This window comes from Ranitomeya imitator, chromosome 2 (genome assembly GCF_032444005.1).
Source record: "Ranitomeya imitator isolate aRanImi1 chromosome 2, aRanImi1.pri, whole genome shotgun sequence".
NCBI lineage: Eukaryota > Metazoa > Chordata > Amphibia > Anura > Dendrobatidae > Ranitomeya > Ranitomeya imitator.
The window spans coordinates 32998340-33019974 of NC_091283.1; the positions used below are offsets into that span (position 1 = coordinate 32998340).

The 21635-nt window shown below is 45.3% G+C and overlaps 1 protein-coding gene across 1 annotated transcript in view; it reads right to left on the reverse strand.

The window, feature by feature from the left end:
- The window catches only part of WDR62 (WD repeat domain 62), a 78495-nt gene that overhangs the window by 19871 nt on the left and 36989 nt on the right, over positions 1 to 21635 (reverse strand). The window contains exons 22-25 of the mRNA XM_069746423.1: positions 5973 to 6200; positions 3388 to 3536; positions 2537 to 2616; positions 523 to 654 (exon numbers count right to left, since the gene is read on the reverse strand). Coding sequence (XP_069602524.1) covers positions 523 to 654; positions 2537 to 2616; positions 3388 to 3536; positions 5973 to 6200 — 589 coding nt within the window. The remainder of the gene's footprint in view (positions 1 to 522; positions 655 to 2536; positions 2617 to 3387; positions 3537 to 5972; positions 6201 to 21635) is intronic.

Consider the following 21635-nt stretch of genomic DNA (forward strand, 5'->3'; position numbering starts at 1 on the left):
GCTCAGTTCGAGCCGAAACGTCGTGATTAAGACAAGTGGGTCTGAATAAACTCTGCACAAGATATTCAAGACAATGGAGTGCTGCCTGTTTTTTGCTTGAATCTATGGACTGAGGTTAGCCGGTGGACGGGCTTCCTGAAGGCTTTGCACCCGCAGATAAGTTAAAACGTTGTGCTGTTCCTTTTTTTACCTCTATCTATCCATCTATGTCCAACAGAAACATTGCTGATGCCGCCCTGAACTCATCCAAAAGAGGGAGAAGACAGCTGTGATTTCTGCAAAAATCAAGTGTGTGTGGCTGTGTGCGCCGGACCCCACAAACCACAGCAGACATGCCGGCTGCCCCTTCACACTTTCACCAGGTCTCTATACTCTGGAATGACCCCCTGTCTGGGTGTCAGGGCATGATGGGAGTTTTAGTATTTGTTTTTTAAGCCACAGCATGAGGACCCTGGTGAAGATAAATGGTCAATCACTGGCCTGATGAACTACAGATTTGATGCTTCTGGACGCCATGGTCACCTGCAGCCAGATCATCAGCCAACGTGTCGAAGTGCATCTGCAGAAATCTCTGCTGTTCTGGGGTCTCTGAGCAGAGGTTCTCCTCGGGATTGTTATAATCTAGCTCCACTTCTGACATCTGCGAATCTTCATCTGCAAAGATCAAATACATAATACAAAGTTATGGAAAAATCTGGACAATGCGAGAGTGTGGGGGAAACCAGGGGACGGGCACCGGACCACTAATGACACATACTAACAGATGGGAGACGATGCTTGTGAAGGTATTATCAGAAGGTCCAATAGGGAGAGACAAAATGGAGAGCCAAAACGCAACTTTGATAGTCCACGTTTAGCAGTTAGTTCAGGGACTATTCATCTCATCGGGGGATGACTTGCCCTTTATATTGGAATCTGATTTTATCAGACACTACAACCAGCCAACTACTGCTGCAGCTCCATACTAGGTTAAAGGGATCCCGTCAGCAGGATTGTGCTCAGTAACTACGGACACTGTCAGGTCGGCGCCGTTATACTGATACCTGGTGATGAAATCCGTCTTGTGGTTCTTGTGGAATCTCTATTTTCAGTTCTGAGTTAATGATATGCCCGTGCTCCGGGGCGGAGCTGTGCGGGGTCTTCATGTGGTGGTCTGGTTAGGAATTCACCAGTATGGCTTCTGACCGCCCCCTAGTTTACATAATGATTATTATATATTCATAATCGCAGAAAAGGATGTAGAAAAGCATAATCGCATTTCTACAGTGTTAATAAATGTGGTTCTGGTTATCCTGATATTAATAAAAAATCCATTTGAAAATGGCGCCCGCCATGCCTGCGCAGTAGCGGCTATCTTTGTATATAGAGGTGATCTGACAGCCACTACTGCGCAGTCACCGGCAGCGCCATCTTGCTAGAGAAAAAATAAATACATTTCCTCCTCCAAGATGGCATTGCCAGTAGTTGCTATTGCACAGGCAGCAGCAGTGGCTTTTTTTTTCTCTAGCAAGAAGGCGCCGCGGGCGACTGTGCAGTAGCAGCTGTCAGATCACCTCTATATACACCGATAGCTGCTACTGCACAGGCACAGTGCGCGCCATTTTCAAATGGATTTTTTTTGGGAGTATCAGGATAACCTCAAACATAGTAATTATAAAGCACATTACACATGCGATTATGCTGCAGCAAAAGTGCCACGGCCGGCGCCTGCCTGCAGAAGGGGATTTTTTTCTCCAGTATGTACATATAATATTCATTATGTAAACCAGAGGGCAGGTCAATGAGGGATCAGTCTGAAGCCATACAGAAGAATACCTAATCAGAGCACCCCACACAGGCTGCCCCGGAGCACGGGCAGATCATTAACACAAAACTGAAAATAAAGATTACACAACAACCACAAGACAGATTCCATCACCAGGTATCAGTGTAATCAGTATAACGCAACCGACGTGACAGTGTCTGTAGGTTACTGAGCACAATCCTGCTGACGGGTTCCCTTTATTGGGGCTGTCCACTACTAGGACAACCACTTCTTAAACTAAAGGTTTGGCCCTGATAAAAACAAAGCTTATACTCGCCTCCTGTTCCAGCGGTGTCGGCATTCGCTCTCCCCGGGCCTGTAATGCGGTGGAATGACACGTGATGCCCGGCGTCACCGTCTCACCCTTCTGACAAACTGAACATGAAGAGGCGTCCGGGAGCAGCCGATCTCCGACTTCCTCTTCATGTTCAGTTCGTACAAAGTCGGAGACCGTGACGCTGATTGGGCGCCGGGCATCATGTCTCACAACACCGCATCACAACCCCGGGGACAGCGAGTGCCGATGGCACAGGAGGAGAGTATAGGCTTTATTAATTTTATCTGGGGGCAAAACATTCCGTTAAAGGAGGGAGTGTCCTAGTAGTGGAGAACCCCTTTAATAACACAATATGAATACACATGTACCCTGTATATACTGTGCAATAACTACAGAAATAGTGTAAGATAGGAGACAAGAAGAGGGGCACCGTTATCAGTAGTGGCGGCAGTTACCTGGGTCACAGCCGGATAACAGCCCATCGATGAGCGCAGCATTGCCCTTGTCAAAAGTCCTTTCTTCAATAGAAAAATAACTGAAAAATAGCAACAAAAAAAAACAAAAAACCTATTATACAATATTAAAGCACCTGTCCATTTAGGTAACTGATTAGATTACAGCACACGCAGACATGAGAAATTCCTGCTCCACTGCCTCGAATTGGCACATGGTAATGTAGCACTGAGCAATGTAGCTGTGACTCCAGCACTTGGGTTAGAAATGCTTACCTTACATGATGCAGTTTTTTTGTAGTATTTCTCACACCAGTGTTGGATTCCCAGCTACTCTGCTCAGTACTGCAGTATGATACTACAAAATAGCAACATGAAAGGTAACATTCAGCAGTACTGAGCAGTGTAACTGTGAACCTATTGCTTGGCTGAGCTAAACACTTAGTAGGAATCAACAATTTTTGTAGGTCTCTGTCACTTTTACTTTGTCCCCCCCCCCCCCAGATGTAATATGATACTTCAGTTGTCTGCAAGTGCTCCTTTTGAAAAAGATGAAGAGTTCGGCAGGCAGGGAGAAGTCGCTTATAAGTGGAGAAAGAAGCAGATTCTTTTGATAAAGATGGACTACATTTCTTATAATATGGATTTTTGAAGTGTTTCTTGAAACGACAAAGAGCCCAATATAATTACCGAGAGACAGACTATGGAGTATGTGACTCTGGAGAAAGGGGCAGAGGGTTCCTGTTGTGCCTGCCCGTAGTAGGGTAAACGCAGGGGGAAGCGGGTGGTCACAAGGCGAAGCAGACAGCCTGCTTTGAAGACGGGGTAGGAGGGAGACAATTTTTTTTTGTTACCTTTCTTCTTGCTGGGACACGTGAAGGGATGACGGGTAGTAGATACCGCTGGACTCTGAGGACTGGGACTGAACGTCTGTGTCATCTAATGCAGACGCCGTCTCGGTGATGAACGTCCTATTGTCCAAGAAGTTGTTTCCATCCTCGGACTGAAGAGAGCAGAAAAGTTCTGAGAGTCAAAGCCGGATTAGAGTATTCAGTGGTCACGGTCCGATGGAGAGGTGGGAACCGGAAGTTCGGCTGTGATCACGTGAACAATTGGAGATCGCTACAATGAACGGAGCGGTGGTCCAGCTCGCACACTACCAGGCCACAGGAGTGAACGGAGCGGTGGTCCAGCTCGCACACTACCAGCCCACAGGAGTGAACGGAGCGGTGGTCCAGCACGCATACCAGGCCACAGGAGTGAACGGAGCGGTGGTCCAGCACGCACACTACCAGGCCACAGGAGTGAACGGGGCGGTGGTCCAGCACGCACACTACCAGGCCACAGGAGTGAACGGGGCGGTGGTCCAGCACGCACACTACCAGGCCACAGGAGTGAACGGAGCGGTGGTCCAGCACGCACACTACCAGGCCACAGGAGTGAACGGAGCGGTGGTCAAGCTCGAACACTACCAGGCCACAGGAGTGAACGGAGCGGTGGTCCAGCACGCACACTACCAGGCCACAGGAGTGAACGGAGCGGTGGTCCAGCTCGAACACTACCAGGCCACAGGAGTGAACGGAGCAGTGGTCCAGCTCGCACACTACCAGGCCACAGGAGTGAACGGAGCGGTGGTCCAGCACGCACACTACCAGGCCACAGGAGTGAACGGAGCGGTGGTCCAGCTCGAACACTACCAGGCCACAGGAGTGAACGGAGCAGTGGTCCAGCTCACACACTACCAGGCCACAGGAGTGAACAGAGCGGTGGTCCAGCTCACACACTACCAGGCCACAGGAGTGAACGGAGCGGTGGTCCAGCTCGCACACTACCAGGCCACAGGAGTGAACGGAGCGGTGGTCCAGCTCTCACACTACCAGGCCACAGGAGTGAACGGAGCGGTGGTCCAGCTCGCACACTACCAGGCCACATGAGTGAACGGAGCGGTGGTCCAGCACGCACACTACCAGGCCACATGAGTGAACGGAGCGGTGGTCCAGCACGCACACTACCAGGCCACAGGAGTGAACGGAGCGGTGGACCAGCTCGCACACTACCAGGCCCCAGGAGTGAACGGAGCGGTGGTCCAGCTCACACACAACCAGGCCACAGGAGTGAACGGAGCGGTGGTCCAGCTCACACACTACCAGGCCACAGGAGTGAACGGAGCGGTCATCCAGCTCACACTACCAGGCCACAGGAGTGAACAGAGCGGTGGTCCAGCTCACACTACCAGGCCACAGGAGTGAACGGAGCGGTCATCCAGCTCACACACTACCAGGCCACAGGAGTGAACGGAGCGGTCATCCAGCTCACACTACCAGGCCATAGGAGTGAACGGAGCGGTGGTCCAGCTCGCACACTACCAGGCCACAGGAGTGAACAGAGCAGTGGTCCAGCTCGCACACTACCAGGCCACAGGAGTGAACAGAGCGGTGGTCCAGCTCGCACACTACCAGGCCACAGGAGTGAACGGAGCGGTGGTCCAGCTCGCACACTACCAGGCCACAGGAGTGAAGAGAGCGGTGGTCCAGCTCGCACACTACCAATTCACAGGAGTGAACGGAGCGGTGGTCCAGCTCACACACTACCAGGCCATAGGAGTGAACGGAGCGGTGGTCCAGCTCGCACACTACCAATTCACAGGAGTGAACGGAGCGGTGGTCCAGCTCACACACTACCAGGCCACAGGAGTGAACAGAGCAGTGGTCCAGCTCGCACACTACCAGGCCACAGGAGTGAACAGAGCGGTGGTCCAGCTCGCACACTACCAGGCCACAGGAGTGAAGAGAGCAGTGGTCCAGCTCGCACACTACCAGGCCACAGGAGTGAACGGAGCGGTGGTTTGGCTCACACACTACCAGGCCACAGGAGTGAACGGAGCGGTGGTTCGGCTCACACACTACCAGGCCACAGGAGTGAACGGAGCGGTGGTTCGGCTCACACACTACCAGGCCACAGGAGTGAACGGAGCGGTGGTTCGGCTCACACACTACGGTTACGTTCACACAAGAGACTTTGGGTCCCTAAGCCCTTATGATCTGTGGTTGTCCCTTCAATGTAAAGGTAATTAACATTTTTAGGTAAACCCATTTAAGGTAGTCTATAACTGAACCGGTTAAAGCCTTGTTGGGCTGAGGGTCCAATCCACATTAATGAAAAGCATGCTCATGGCCAATTGAGGTGGTCAGAATAGAGAAGTAGGCACCTTATTTTCAAAGAGGCGTGTGCACCACCATGAGTGGGATGTGGATTTGCAGGGAAGAGCCTCAGAAAGACCCATCCAGACATAACAGGATGGGTCACGCGCCCCTCAGGAAATTCTGGGGAGGAGAGTTCCCCGATGCCAGGACTACAACGCTGGCATCTGCCACGAGCATCCAACATGTTTTACTGCCCTGGAGCATCTCACTGACATCAGTGGGGTTACATTCCTCACCTCTAGCAGGTCCTGAAGACTTCTGGGTTCAATTCCTTCCAGGTCTGTGGTCTCGTCCAAGAAGGAGTGCGCTCCGGGCTCGTGGTCCGGGGTACAGCAGTAGCTACAATCATTGTCGTTCAAGAAGTTTCGAATCAGAATGGCACCGCTGTCACTTTGGGCCCAACGTCCCAGAGGCTGGTACAGATTTTGGGAGAGGACGACCAGGGGTTTATTCTTGTCTTTATCCTGTAACACCATAGGACAGGTAGAAGCAATACTTATATTTACCTCCTAGTACAGACGAGAGGCACCAACCCAGGCATCTTGTCTGTCAGCTTGCAAAAGTGAAAGTAAAAATGTGCTCCAGCTACACACACAGTGAGCAGGAACATCCTGTTTATTAATTTTTTTTAGAATGCATTATTGCACTAACAGTATTGCTGGAGAAAGAAGCTCATGCACTTAGAAACAGTAGTAAATAGTAGTTGGTGCAATATGTACAGTAATAAGCATTACTCTAACACTCAACAACTACTTATCCTAAATCACTGTCGGTTGAGTTGATGGCTTACCAAGATCGCCTAATAATTGGTTTAACCAAATGACCTCTTTACTGGTGTGGGCTGCAGACACATACTCTGCTTCTGTGGATAACAAGGCTACAGACAACTATTTTCTGCTACACCGAGAAATTTAACTTTTTCAAAGCTTGAACAAATAGCTGCTAGCCGATGTACGGTCACTTAAGTTGCGAGCCCAGTCTGCATCCACATAGCCTGTGAGTTTTAGATCTCCTGTTGAAGAGATCCTTAAATATGTGTCTTGAGAGTCTTACAAATATTGTAGAAATCTTAATGGAAGGTCAGTCCTTTTGGATGTTTTTCTACATACCTGCAGAGAATTCCAATGTTGCTGTAATATCCGGTTGAGTCACGGTTGCTATGTATAGAAGTTCCCCTACTGCCCATCTGTATTTCTCATTGTAAGGCAACAGATCACCTTCTTAGAACTTTAAGTAGGACGCTTCCATTAGGGTTGATATACGTTTGACATTCCAAACTGATTCAGAATGGAGGAGATCTTTGCACTTTTGTTTAGAAGAAAGAAGCTTCCATCTTCTTCTTTGGACCCGGACTCGTAGAGAATGTCACATTTCCAAGGTCTTTAGTTTGAAAATGCTGATTCAGAACTTAAGTCATCTTTGCAGTTTCTGTTTCCTCATGATGAGCCATAATGACATCATCCTCATAAGAGAATATATGTCCACTTTCCGTCTGTACATTTTTAGTATTTAACTGCTTATTCCAATAAGACTTTGTTCATTTTTGGTGTTCCATGCTCTTGCCGATTGCTTAAGACCATAGAGAAATTTTTGTGGTTTACAAACGAGACTTCATCCTCTTTGATAGAACCCTCGAGTGGGGTCATTTACGAGTCCTCTCCATGGTCACCATTTAAAAAAGGCAGTTTTGAGGTCTGTCAGATATTTGGTTTTGTTAACGCGGCTATAACCATTGGAGTCCTGAATGTGGTCTGCTTAGCAACTGGAGAAAATGTGGCATCATAATCTTCACCATATTTCTGAGAATATCCTTTCACGACTAATCTTGCTTTCAATCTGTGAACATTGCCTTTAAGCCACGTTTACACTTTCAGTATTTAACATCAGTATTTGGAAGCCAAAATCAGGAGTCTAAGAATCGGAGGAAATTATAATAGAGACATCTACACCACTTCTGCATTTTTCAATCTTGTGCTTTGCGGTTTCTATGCGATACTTTCTGCATTTAGTCTATGGATTGTTGCTGGAACAAGGAGAGTGGCTGAATACAGCCTCTAGGCGGGGTTTAGGGCTTTGCAGTTTGTTATTACATAAAGAGCTGATGCAGGTAACCACTTTTTTTTTTGGTGACAAAATTGACTTGTCATCCATAGAGTTTAACGTGCTGTGTGTGAAATTAAGGTGGTTTAGAAAAAAAAATTAAAAACTGCTTGGCCTGCTACAGGTGACCACATTTTTAGTAAACATTTTTAGTTCCAATTAATCAAGGAAACTTGGCTTCAAGAGACTAGCAATTCAAAAATACATAAGGCGCGCATTAAGGGACAGGGAAGTGGAAGTGCTGATGATGGAGCACGCAGTTGCCAAAGACGTGGGGCAGGTGCGACTACGCCTGTTCATGGAGCACAAAAAGCATGTCTGTTGTGAATTCTGTGGTCAGGCTCCCTCCTGTGGTCATGAGTGGTACTTCGGCTGCTTCTGTCCATGAGCTTCCTTTGTGGATGCGAGTAGGGCTGCGGCTTCTGAGTTTCCTTCCTCAGGTGACGAGGTTAAGTCGTTAGGTGCTGTTCTATTTAACTGCACCTAGTTCATTGTTCCTGGCCTCCAGTCAATGTTCCAGTGTTGGTCTTGCTCTCTCCTGGATCGTTCTTGTGGCCTGTCTGCCCTGCATAAGCTAAGTTCTGCTTGTGTTACTTTTGTTTGCTATTTTTTCTGTCCAGCTTGCTATATTGGTTTGTTTTGCAAGCTCTGGGACGCAGAAGGAGCACCTCCGTACCGTTAGTCGGTGCGGAGGGTCTTTTTGCGCCCTCTGCGTGGTTGTTTGTAGGTGTTTGTGCTGACCGCAAAGCTATCTTTCCTATCCTCGGTCTATTCAGTAAGTCGGGCCTCACTTTGCTAAAATCTATTTCATCTCTGTGTTTGTATTTTCATCTTTACTCACAGTCATTATATGTGGGGGGCTGCCTTTTCCTTTGGGGAATTTCTCTGAGGCAAGGTAGGCTTATTTTTCTATCTTCAGGCTAGCTAGTTTCTCAGGCTGTGCCCGAGGCGCCTAGGTCTGGTCAGGAGTGCTCCACGGCTACCTCTAGTGTGGTGTGATAGGATTAGGGATTGTGGTCAGCAGAGTTCCCACGTCTCAGAGCTCGTCCTATGTTATTAGTAACCATCAGGTCATTTTCAGTGCTCTTAACCACCAGGTCCATTGTGGTTCTAAATCACCAGTTCATAACAGTACTGGAGGCCCAAAGTACTAATGCTTCTCAATAGAGGGAAAAGACAAGTTCTGAGACCATTTTTTTTTCTTTGCACTGTGTTTTGTCTTTCTTTTCCCCCTAGACATTTGGGTGGTTCAGGACACAGGTGTAGTGATGGACATTAAAGGCCTGTCTTCTTGTGTGGATCATCTCACTGCAAGAGTACAAAATATTCAAGACTTTGTGGTTCAGAATTCTATGTTAGAACCTAGAATTCCTATTCCTGATTTGTTTTCTGGAGATAGAGCTACGTTTCTGAGTTTTAAAAATAATTGTAAACTATTTCTGGCTTTGAAACCCCGCTCCTCTGGTGACCCAGTTCAACAAGTTAAAATCATTATTTCTTTATTACGTGGCGACCCTCAAGACTGGGCATTTTCCCTTGCGCCAGGAGATCCTGCATTATGTGATATTGATGCGTTTTTTCTGGCGCTCGGATTGCTGTATGATGAACCTAATTCAGTGGATCAGGCAGAGAAAAATTTGCTGGCTCTGTGTCAGGGTCAGGATGAGGTAGAGATATATTGTCAGAAGTTTAGGAAGTGGTCTGTGCTCACTCAGTGGAATGAATGTGCGCTGGCAGCAATTTTCAGAAAGGGTCTCTCTGAAGCCCTTAAGGATGTCATGGTGGGATTTCCTATGCCTGCTGGTCTGAATGAGTCTATGTCTTTGGCCATTCAGATCGATCGACGCTTACGTGAGCGTAAAACTGTGCACCATTTGGCGGTATTATCTGAGCATAAACCTGAGCCTATGCAATGTGATAGGACTTTGACCAGAGCTGAACGGCAAGAACAGACGTCGGAATGGGCTGTGTTTCTACTGTGGTGATTCCACTCATGCAATCTCCGAATGTCCTAAGCACACTAAGCGGTTCGCTAGGTCTGCCACCATTGGTACGGTACAGTCGAAATTTCTTTTGTCCGTTACTTTGATCTGCTCTTTGTCTTCCTATTCTGTCATGGCATTTGTGGATTCAGGCGCTGCCCTGAATTTGATGGACTTGGAGTATGCTAGGCGCTGTGGGTTTTTCTTGGAGCCCTTGCAGTATCCTATTCCATTGAGAGGAATTGATGCTACGCCTTTGGCCAAGAATAAGCCTCAGTACTGGACCCAACTGACCATGTGCATGGCTCCTGCGCATCAGGAGGATATTCGCTTTTTGGTGTTGCATAATCTGCATGATGTGGTCGTGTTGGGGTTGCCATGGCTACAAGTCCATAACCCAGTATTGGATTGGAAATCTATGTCTGTGTCCAGCTGTGGTTGTCAGGGGGTACATGGTGATGTTCCATTTCTGTCTATTTCATCATCCACCCCTTCTGAGGTCCCAGAGTTCTTGTCAGATTACCGGGATGTATTTGATGAGCCCAAGTCCAATGCCCTACCTCCGCATAGGGATTGCGATTGTGCTATCGATTTGATTCCTGGTAGTAAATTTCCTAAAGGTCGACTGTTTAATTTGTCTGTGCCTGAGCACGCCGCTATGCGGAGTTACGTATAGGAATCCTTGGAGAAGGGTCATATTCGCCCGTCGTCGTCGCCATTGGGAGCAGGGTTCTTTTTTGTGGCCAAGAAGGATGGTTCGTTGAGACCTTGTATTGATTACCGCCTTCTAAATAAAATCACAGTCAAATTTCAGTACCCCTTGCCGCTGCTGTCTGATTTGTTTGCTCGGATTAAGGGGGCTAGTTGGTTCACCAAGATAGATCTTCGTGGTGCGTATAATCTTGTGCCTATTTAACAGGGCGTTGAATGGAAAACAGCATTTAATACGCCCGAGGGCCATTTTGAGTACCTGGTTATGCCATTCGGACTTTCCAATGCTCCATCAGTATTTCAGTCCTTTATGCATGACATCTTCCGAGAGTACCTTTATAAATTCCTGATTGTATACTTGGATGATATTTTGGTCTTCTCGGATGATTGGGAATCTCACGTGAAGCAGGTTAGAATGGTGTTCCAGGTCCTGCGTGCTAATTCTTTGTTTGTGAAGGGGTCAAAGTGTCTCTTTGGTGTTCAGAAGGTTTCATTTTTGGGTTTCATTTTTTCCCCTTCTACTATCGAGATGGACCCTGTTAAAGTTGTTATTCTGGATTATCTCAATGAGAATAACTGTTTAACTCCATATCAGCATGGGTTTATGAGAAATCGCTCCTGTCAAACCAATCTAATCAGTTTTTATGAAGAGGTAAGCTATAGACTGGACCACGGTGAGTCATTGGACGTGGTATATCTCGATTTTTCCAAAGCGTTTGATACCGTGCCGCACAAGAGGTTGGTACACAAAATGAGAATGCTTGGTCTGGGGGAAAATGTGTGTAAATGGGTTAGTAACTGGCTTAGTGATAGAAAGCAGAGGGTGGTTATAAATGGTATAGTCTCTAACTGGGTCGCTGTGACCAGTGGGGTACCGCAGGGGTCAGTATTGGGACCTGTTCTCTTCAACATATTCATTAATGATCTGGTAGAAGGTTTACACAGTAAAATATCGATATTTGCAGATGATACAAAACTATGTAAAGCAGTTAATACAAGAGAAGATCGTATTCTGCTACAGATGGATCTGGATAAGTTGGAAACTTGGGCTGAAAGGTGGCAGATGAGGTTTAACAATGATAAATGTAAGGTTATACACATGGGAAGAGGGAATCAATATCACCATTACACACTGAACGGGAAACCACTGGGTAAATCTGACAGGGAGAAGGACTTGGGGATCCTAGTTAATGATAAACTTACCTGGAGCAGCCAGTGCCAGGCAGCAGCTGCCAAGGCAAACAGGATCATGGGGTGCATTAAAAGAGGTCTGGATACACATGATGAGAGCATTATACTGCCTCTGTACAAATCCCTAGTTAGACCGCACATGGAGTACTGTGTCCAGTTTTGGGCACCGGTGCTCAGGAAGGATATAATGGAACTAGAGAGAGTACAAAGGAGGGCAACAAAATTAATAAAGGGGATGGGAGAACTACAATACCCAGATAGATTAGCGAAATTAGGATTATTTAGTCTAGAAAAAAGACGACTGAGGGGCGATCTAATAACCATGTATAAGTATATAAGGGGACAATACAAATATCTCGCTGAGGATCTGTTTATACCAAGGAAGGTGACGGGCACAAGGGGGCATTCTTTGCGTCTGGAGGAGAGAAGGTTTTTCCACCAACATAGAAGAGGATTCTTTACTGTTAGGGCAGTGAGAATCTGGAATTGCTTGCCTGAGGAGGTGGTGATGGCGAACTCAGTCGAGGGGTTCAAGAGAGGCCTGGATGTCTTCCTGGAGCAGAATAATATTGTATCATACAATTATTAGGTTCTGTAGAAGGACGTAGATCTGGGTATTTATTATGATGGAATATAGGCTGAACTGGATGGACAAATGTCTTTTTTCGGCCTTACTAACTATGTAAAGTTCAGGCCATTTATGATTGGATTCAGCCGACATCTCTGAAGAGTCTGCAAAAGTTCCTGGGCTTTGCTAATTTTTATCGTCGCTTCATCAATAATTTTTCTAGTATTGCTAAACCATTGACTGATTTAACCAAGAAGGGTGCTGATGTGGTCAATTGGTCTTCTGCTGCTGTGGAAGCTTTTCAGGAGTTGAAGCGTCATTTTTCTTCTGCCCCTGTGCTGTGCCAGCCAGATGTTTCGCTCCCGTTCCAGGTCGAGGTTGATGCTTCTGAGATTGGAGCAGGGGCTGTTTTGTCGCAAAGAAATTCTGATGGCTCGGTGATGAAACCATGCGCCTTGTTTTCCAGGAAGTTTTCGCCTGCTGAGCGTAATTATGATGTTGGCAATCGAGAGTTGCTGGCCATGAAGTGGGCATTCGAGGAGTGGCGTCATTGGCTTGAAGGAGCTAAGCATCGCGTGGTGGTCTTGACTGATCACAAGAACTTGACTTATCTCGAGTCTGCCAAACGGTTGAATCCTAGACAGGCTCGTTGGTCGCTGTTTTTCTCCCGTTTTGACTTTGTGGTTTCGTACCTTCCGGGCTCTAAGAATGTGAAGGCGGATGCCCTGTCTAGGAGTTTTGTGCCCGACTCTCCGGGTTTGCCTGAGCCGGCGGGTATTCTCAAAGAGGGGGTAATTTTGTCTGCCATCTCCCCTGATTTGCGGCGGGTGCTGCAAAAATTTCAGGCTAATAGACCTGACCGTTACCCAGCGGAGAAACTGTTTGTCCCTGATAGATGGACGAGTAGAGTTATCTCTGAGGTTCATTGTTCGGTGTTGGCTGGTCATCCTGGAATCTTTGGTACCAGAGATTTGGTGGCTAGATCCTTTTGGTGGCCGTCTCTGTCGCGGGATGTGCGTTCGTTTGTGCAGTCCTGTGGGATTTGTGCTCGGGCTAAGCCCTGCTGTTCTCGTGCCAGTGGGTTGCTTTTGCCCTTGCCGGTCCCGAAGAGGCCCTGGACACATCTCTATGGATTTTATTTCGGATCTCCACGTCTCTCAAAAGATGTTGGTCATCTGGGTGGTTTGTGATCGCTTCTCTAAGATGGTCCATTTGGTACCCTTGTCTAAATTGCCTTCCTCCTCTGATTTGGTGCCATTGTTTTTCCAGCATGTGGTTCGTTTACATGGCATTCCGGAGAACATCGTTTCTGACAGAGGTTCCCAGTTTGTTACAAGGTTTTGGCGAGCCTTTTGTGCTAGGATGGGCATTGATTTGTCTTTTTCCTCGGCTTTCCATCCTCAGACAAATGGCCAAACTGAACGAACCAATCAGACCTTGGAAACATATTTGAGATGTTTGGTTTCTGCTGATCAGGATGATTGGGTGTCCTTTTTGCCGTTGGCTGAGTTCGCCCTTAATAATCGGGCCAGCTCGGCTACTTTGGTTTCGCCGTTTTTCTGCAATTCTGGTTTCCATCCTCGTTTCTCTTCAGGGCAGGTTGAGTCTTCGGACTGTCCTGGTGTGGATACTGTGGTGGATAGGTTGCAGCAGATTTGGACTCATGTGGTGGACAATTTGACATTGTCCCAGGAGAAGGCTCAACGTTTCGCTAACCGCAGGCGCTGTGTGGGTCCCCGACTTTGTGTTGGGGATTTGGTTTGGTTGTCGTCTCGTTATATTCCTATGAAAGTTTCCTCTCCTAAGTTTAAGCCTCGTTTCATTGGTCCGTATAGGATTTCTGAGGTTCTTAATCCTGTGTCTTTTCGTTTGACCCTCCCAGCTTCTTTTTCCATCCATAATGTATTCCATAGGTCATTGTTGCGGAGATACGTGGCACCTGTGGTTCCATCCGTTGATCCTCCTGCCCCGGTTTTGGTTGAGGGGGAGTTGGAGTATATAGTGGAGAAGATTTTGGATTCTCGTATTTCGAGACGGAAACTCCAGTACCTGGTTAAGTGGAAGGGTTATGGTCAGGAAGATAATTCCTGGGTCTTTGCCTCTGATGTTCATGCTGCCGATCTGGTTCGTGCCTTTCATTTGGCTCATCCTGGTCGGCCTGGGGGCTCTGGTGAGGGTTCGGTGACCCCTCCTCAAGGGGGGGGTACTGTTGTGAATTCTGTGGTCAGGCTCCCTCCTGTGGTCATGAGTGGTACTTCGGCTGGTTCTGTCCATGAGCTTCCTTTGGTGGATGTGAGTGGGGCTGCGGCTTCTGAGTTTCCTTCCTAAGTCGTTAGGTGCTGTTCTATTTAACTCCACCTAGTTCTTTGTTCCTGGCCTCCAGTCAATGTTCCAGTGTTGGTCTTGCTCTCTCCTGGATCGTTCTTGTGGCCTGTCTGCCCTGCATAAGCTAAGTTCTGCTCGTGTTACTTTTGTTTGCTATTTTTTCTGTCCAGCTTGCTATATTGGTTTGTTTTGCTTGCTGGAAGCTCTGGGATGCAGAGGGAGCACCTCCGTACCGTTAGTCGGTGCGGAGGGTCTTTTTGCGCCCTCTGCGTGGTTGTTTGTAGGTTTTTGTGCTGACCGCAAAGCTATCTTTCCTATCCTCGGTCTATTCAGTAAGTCGGGCCTCACTTTGCTAAAATCTATTTCATCTCTGTGTTTGTATTTTCATCTTTACTCACAGTCATTATATGTGGGGGGCTGCCTTTTCCTTTGGGGAATTTCTCTGAGGCAAGGTAGGCTTATTTTTCTATATTCAAGCTAGCTAGTTTCTCAGGCTGTGCCCGAGGCGCCTAGGTCTGGTCAGGAGCGCTCCACGGCTACCTCTAGTGTGGTGTGATAGGATTAGGGATTGCGGTCAGCAGAGTTCCCACGTCTCAGAGCTCGTCCTATGTTATTAGTAACTATCAGGTCATTTTCAGTGCTCTTAACCACCAGGTCCATTGTGGTTCTAAATCACCAGTTCATAACACATGTCCATCTATGACCCATTGCTTCCTGTCCCGCTTTGCAGGGAGGCACGGTACACCACTACTGAAGTCACACCAGTGCGAACAGGTAGTCTGTTGGATAGCAGATAATGCTTCCAGCAGGCTTGGCAGCCCCACCCGTTCATCGACATGGTCCAGTCACCAGCCTAAAGTCTGGATCACTTAATCCTCACCTTGATCGTCCTTCCTCCCACCATGTTGAGTCCCAGGAGACCAGTGATCGCTCACTGGGACACTCCGAGGAGCTCTTTACATTTCTTGATTGTGGCCTCTCACCCTGAACGTTCCAAGAGAGGAGAACATGCTTTTTAGTGATGCACAAAACTTAGAGCAGCCACGGTCACAAGAAAATGATGGTGGGGGAATGGCAAGTTTTGTCTATAGAGGTTTATGGTGATGAGTCAGTTGGCGATAAGTCAGGTGGTTGTTAAGTCACCAAGTCAGGAGGACCAGAGTGCGGCGATGGAAGACCAGGTGGTGGATGATGAAGTTACTGACCCAACCTGGGAATCTGGCATGCAGAGCGGCGATGGAAGACCAGGTGGTGGATGATGAAGTCACTGACCCAACCTGGGAATCTGGCATGCAGAGCGAGACTAGGAGCGCTGAGGGAGGGATTGGCAGCTCAGCAGCACTTAAACAGGTAGGTAGAGGCAGTGGGATGACAAGAGGGAGAAAGTGGGCAACTGTCCCGCAGAGCACCAACACTTGTGAATATATTTGTAAAAGAGTAGGTGTTCCAGTCGGAGCCTTTTTTTTTTTTTTTTTAAAGAAAGTTCTTAACAGACAGGCGCTTATGCCTGTCCACAGAAACTGCCGACAGGCGCACCCTGCTAAAAATGAACAAAACCTGGACTAGCCCTGACTGCCACACCACCAGATGACAACAGCACATAAAGAGATTTTAATCTTCAATATTTGACTGAGGCCCGCTAGTTGTTGCCTTTAAGGGCGTATGGATGATCTGCTTTATAATTTTTTTTTAGCTTTGCAACATGTGCAGAGCCTTTATGAGAGTTGAAGTAACAAGTACACTTTGTTCACGTCATTTGAATGAGGTACAATTGGTGCCTTCAAGGGAGTATGGATGATCCAGCTTGTAATTTTTGGCAAGCTTTGCACTTCGTGCATAGCCTTTATGAGTCTAGGAGAACCGCTGCATGACAATGTGAGCAGAATGTGTATAAGGCCCTCTTTTATGTCTAATACAGGGTATATCAGAGTCCCTCTTCAAATCAAATTTTTGGAAGTTCTTGCTTCCTGCATAAATGACAACAAAAATTTTTAATAAAAATTTCAAAATTGTTTTAAATTATTTTTTGTATCATTTTTAAATGTTGCCTTATATACAAGTCATTATACAGGAAAGAACATTTAACTTTTTATTCCTGTAAACTCCAATTTAGCGTCGATTCTAAAAGCTTTGTCAGTTCTTAAAGTGGATTAAAAGTGTGACCCAAATGTTCTCCTTCCATTCAGAACTTTTTCCATCCATGTCAACATTTTCACTGCCCCCAGACCTCTTTGTAGGGTCTGCCAGAAGAACGCTCAGTTTTCCCATTGACTCCCGTTATACTTGTGAATCAAAATGAGCATTATGAATTGCTCGGTTAGAGTAAAAAACATCCGAGCATTTTAGTACTCACTCATTCCTAGTAGTTTGGCGAGTTTCCAAGTTTGCAGTTGATGAAGGGACTTCATTTCCTCATTAGCAGCATTAATCCTCTTCAGTTTTTCACGGACAGGTTAGTTGCTGCATCTCATCCCATGACTCCGGCTCTGACTCAGGTAAGATTTTACAAAGTAGGATAGACCCTTAGCTGGTATACTATTGTTTGATCTTGACAATCTCCTGACTTCAGGTTCTTCTGAGTTTTCTGTTGCTTCCTCAAGCAAGCTTCCGTTCTTTGCCATTTTGATATTGTAAAGGAGATTGTTGTTGCTTTAAGCTGGCATGATGTCATGAAACTTGAGACACAAAGTTCTCATCAATCATTACATCTCTGCTTATTGTGATCTTGTTCGTTTCTGGGTGCAGGATTCTATATCCTTTCTGGGTTTCACTGTTGCCCACCAGGATACCTTTTTTTGTATGAGATAAACATTTGCTACATTTTATTTTGGGAATATACAAAAATACTTTACTCCCAAATATTCTTGTGTGTTGTAGTTCTGGCTTCTTGCTGTTGCATTGCTCAAATGGAGTTCTCACATGACTTCACACCAATATGTTGTTGGCAAATTTGCATCAAACTACTTCCACACTCACAAGTGTTCGCTTCCCTTTTTCCGCTACACCATTTTGTTCAGAGTGGTTTGGTACAGTGCTCTGAAACACGATTTAATTTTTCCCTAAAATGCTATGCGTCTCATTACTTGTGTATTCGGTTCCATTATCTGCATGCAGAATTTTTGGCACTCTCGAAAATTGGTCATATATTTCAGCGAGATATATTTCAAGCTTCTATGGAACTTCATCTTTGCTGTGAGACAGATATTCAAGATACGCAGTTGTCTAATCAATACATGTGAGAATAATATATCTATGTATCTTATATATATATATATATATATATATATATATATATATATATATATATATATATATATATATATCTATACACATATATATATATATATACATATATATATATATATATATACACACACATATATATATATATATATATATATATATATTGTTAGACTCGAACAAAGACGACCCAGGAAAACATACTCAGAAGGGAGGTAAGAACATTTCTAAAACAATCCACAGTGAGGAGATTGGAACAAAACAAAATCCTCTAAACTGCATGCTCGCAAACGCCAGAAGCCTGACAAACAAGATGGAAGAACTAGAAGCAGAAATATCTACAGGTAACTTTGACATAGTGGGAATAACCGAGACATGGTTAGATGAAAGCTATGACTGGGCAGTTAACTTACAGGGTTACAGTCTGTTTAGAAAGGATCGTAAAAATCGGAGAGGAGGAGGGGTTTGTCTCTATGTAAAGTCTTGTCTAAAGTCCACTTTAAGGGAGGATATTAGCGAAGGGAATGAGGATGTCGAGTCCATATGGGTTGAAATTCATGGAGGGAAAAATGGTAACAAAATTCTCATTGGGGTCTGTTACAAACCCCCAAATATAACAGAAAGCATGGAAAGTCTACTTCTAAAGCAGATAGATGAAGCTGCAACCCATAATGAGGTCCTGGTTATGGGGGACTTTAACTACCCAGATATTAACTGGGAAACAGAAACCTGTGAAACCCATAAAGGCAACAGGTTTCTGCTAATAACCAAGAAAAATTATCTTTCACAATTGGTGCAGAATCCAACCAGAGGAGCAGCACTTTTAGACCTAATACTATCTAATAGACCTGACAGAATAACAAATCTGCAGGTGGTCGGGCATTTAGGAAATAGCGACCACAATATTGTGCAGTTTCACCTGTCTTTCACTAGGGGGACTTGTCAGGGAGTCACAAAAACATTGAACTTTAGGAAGGCAAAGTTTGAACAGCTTAGAGATGCCCTTAATCTGGTAGACTGGGACAATATCCTCAGAAATGAGAATACAGATAATAAATGGGAAATGTTTAAGAAAATCCTAAATAGGCAGTGTAAGCGGTTTATACCTTGTGGGAATAAAAGGACTAGAAATAGGAAAAACCCAATGTGGCTAAATAAAGAAGTAAGACAGGCAATTAACAGTAAAAAGAAAGCATTTGCACTACTAAAGCAGGATGGCACCATTGAAGCTCTAAAAAACTATAGGGAGAAAAATACTTTATCTAAAAAACTAATTAAAGCTGCCAAAAAGGAAACAGAGAAGCACATTGCTAAGGAGAGTAAAACTAATCCCAAACTGTTCTTCAACTATATCAATAGTAAAAGAATAAAAACTGAAAATGTAGGCCCCTTAAAAAATAGTGAGGAAAGAATGGTTGTAGATGACGAGGAAAAAGCTAACATATTAAACACCTTCTTCTCCACGGTATTCACGGTGGAAAATGAAATGCTAGGTGAAATCCCAAGAAACAATGAAAACCCTATATTAAGGGTCACCAATCTAACCCAAGAAGAGGTGCGAAACCGGCTAAATAAGATTAAAATAGATAAATCTCCGGGTCCGGATGGCATACACCCACGAGTACTAAGAGAACTAAGTAATGTAATAGATAAACCATTATTTCTTATTTTTAGTGACTCTATAGCGACAGGGTCTGTTCCGCAGGACTGGCGCATAGCAAATGTGGTGCCAATATTCAAAAAGGGCTCTAAAAGTGAACCTGGAAATTATAGGCCAGTAAGTCTAACCTCTATTGTTGGTAAAATATTTGAAGGGTTTCTGAGGGATGTTATTCTGGATTATCTCAATGAGAATAACTGTTTAACTCCATATCAGCATGGGTTTATGAGAAATCGCTCCTGTCAAACCAATCTAATCAGTTTTTATGAAGAGGTAAGCTATAGGCTGGACCACGGTGAGTCATTGGACGTGGTATATCTCGATTTTTCCAAAGCGTTTGATACCGTGCCGCACAAGAGGTTGGTACACAAAATGAGAATGCTTGGTCTGGGGGAAAATGTGTGTAAATGGGTTAGTAACTGGCTTAGTGATAGAAAGCAGAGGGTGGTTATAAATGGTATAGTCTCTAACTGGGTCGCTGTGACCAGTGGGGTACCGCAGGGGTCAGTATTGGGACCTGTTCTCTTCAACATATTCATTAATGATCTGGTAGAAGGTTTACACAGTAAAATATCGATATTTGCAGATGATACAAAACTATGTAAAGCAGTTAATACAAGAGAAGATAGTATTCTGCTACAGATGGATCTGGATAAGTTGGAAACTTGGGCTGAAAGGTGGCAGATGAGGTTTAACAATGATAAATGTAAGGTTATACACATGGGAAGAGGGAATCAATATCACCATTACACACTGAACGGGAAACCACTGGGTAAATCTGACAGGGAGAAGGACTTGGGGATCCTAGTTAATGATAAACTTACCTGGAGCAGCCAGTGCCAGGCAGCAGCTGCCAAGGCAAACAGGATCATGGGGTGCATTAAAAGAGGTCTGGATACACATGATGAGAGCATTATACTGCCTCTGTACAAATCCCTAGTTAGACCGCACATGGAGTACTGTGTCCAGTTTTGGGCACCGGTGCTCAGGAAGGATATAATGGAACTAGAGAGAGTACAAAGGAGGGCAACAAAATTAATAAAGGGGATGGGAGAACTACAATACCCAGATAGATTAGCGAAATTAGGATTATTTAGTCTAGAAAAAAGACGACTGAGGGGCGATCTAATAACCATGTATAAGTATATAAGGGGACAATACAAATATCTCGCTGAGGATCTGTTTATACCAAGGAAGGTGACGGGCACAAGGGGGCATTCTTTGCGTCTGGAGGAGAGAAGGTTTTTCCACCAACATAGAAGAGGATTCTTTACTGTTAGGGCAGTGAGAATCTGGAATTGCTTGCCTGAGGAGGTGGTGATGGCGAACTCAGTCGAGGGGTTCAAGAGAGGCCTGGATGTCTTCCTGGAGCAGAACAATATTGTATCATACAATTATTAGGTTCTGTAGAAGGACGTAGATCTGGGTATTTATTATGATGGAATATAGGCTGAACTGGATGGACAAATGTCTTTTTTCGGCCTTACTAACTATGTTACTATGTTACTATGTTACTATGTCAAGGTTAGAAAAGAAGATTCTGTCATTATTAGTGATATGACTAGTTGAGTCAGGTAACTGGTTCATGCAGCTTTACATGAACACCTATAGCTGGTCCGAATAACTAAAGCAATTGTTACCATCCACCTCTCGTGTCTCCCCTTTTCCCCATAGTTTGTAAGCTTGCGAGCAGCAGGGCCCTCATTCCTCCTGGTATCTGTTTTGAACTGTATTTCTGTTATGCTGTAATGTCTATTGTCTGTACAAGTCCCCTCTATAATTTGTAAAGCGCTGCGGAATATGTTGGCGCTATATAAATAAAATTATTATTATTATTATTATTATTGAGTCAGGGTCTATACTCCATGCATGGTTTAATGTACTTGTATTAACAGTAATCACAGATCCACTACTTGAAGTGTCATTATTCAGTATTTGCAATTTTAACCCTTTGATCATGGTTTTGCTTTTTCAGCTGATTCATTCTAGCCCTCCAGAAAGCCCTCAGGTGCCCTCATTTCTTGCAGGCAAAATACTCAAAAGTTTCCTTCAAATTAATTATTTTTGGGTAGATCTTGGGGTTTTAAGGAGGATTCCGCTTTGGATACCTCACTGCTGCTTA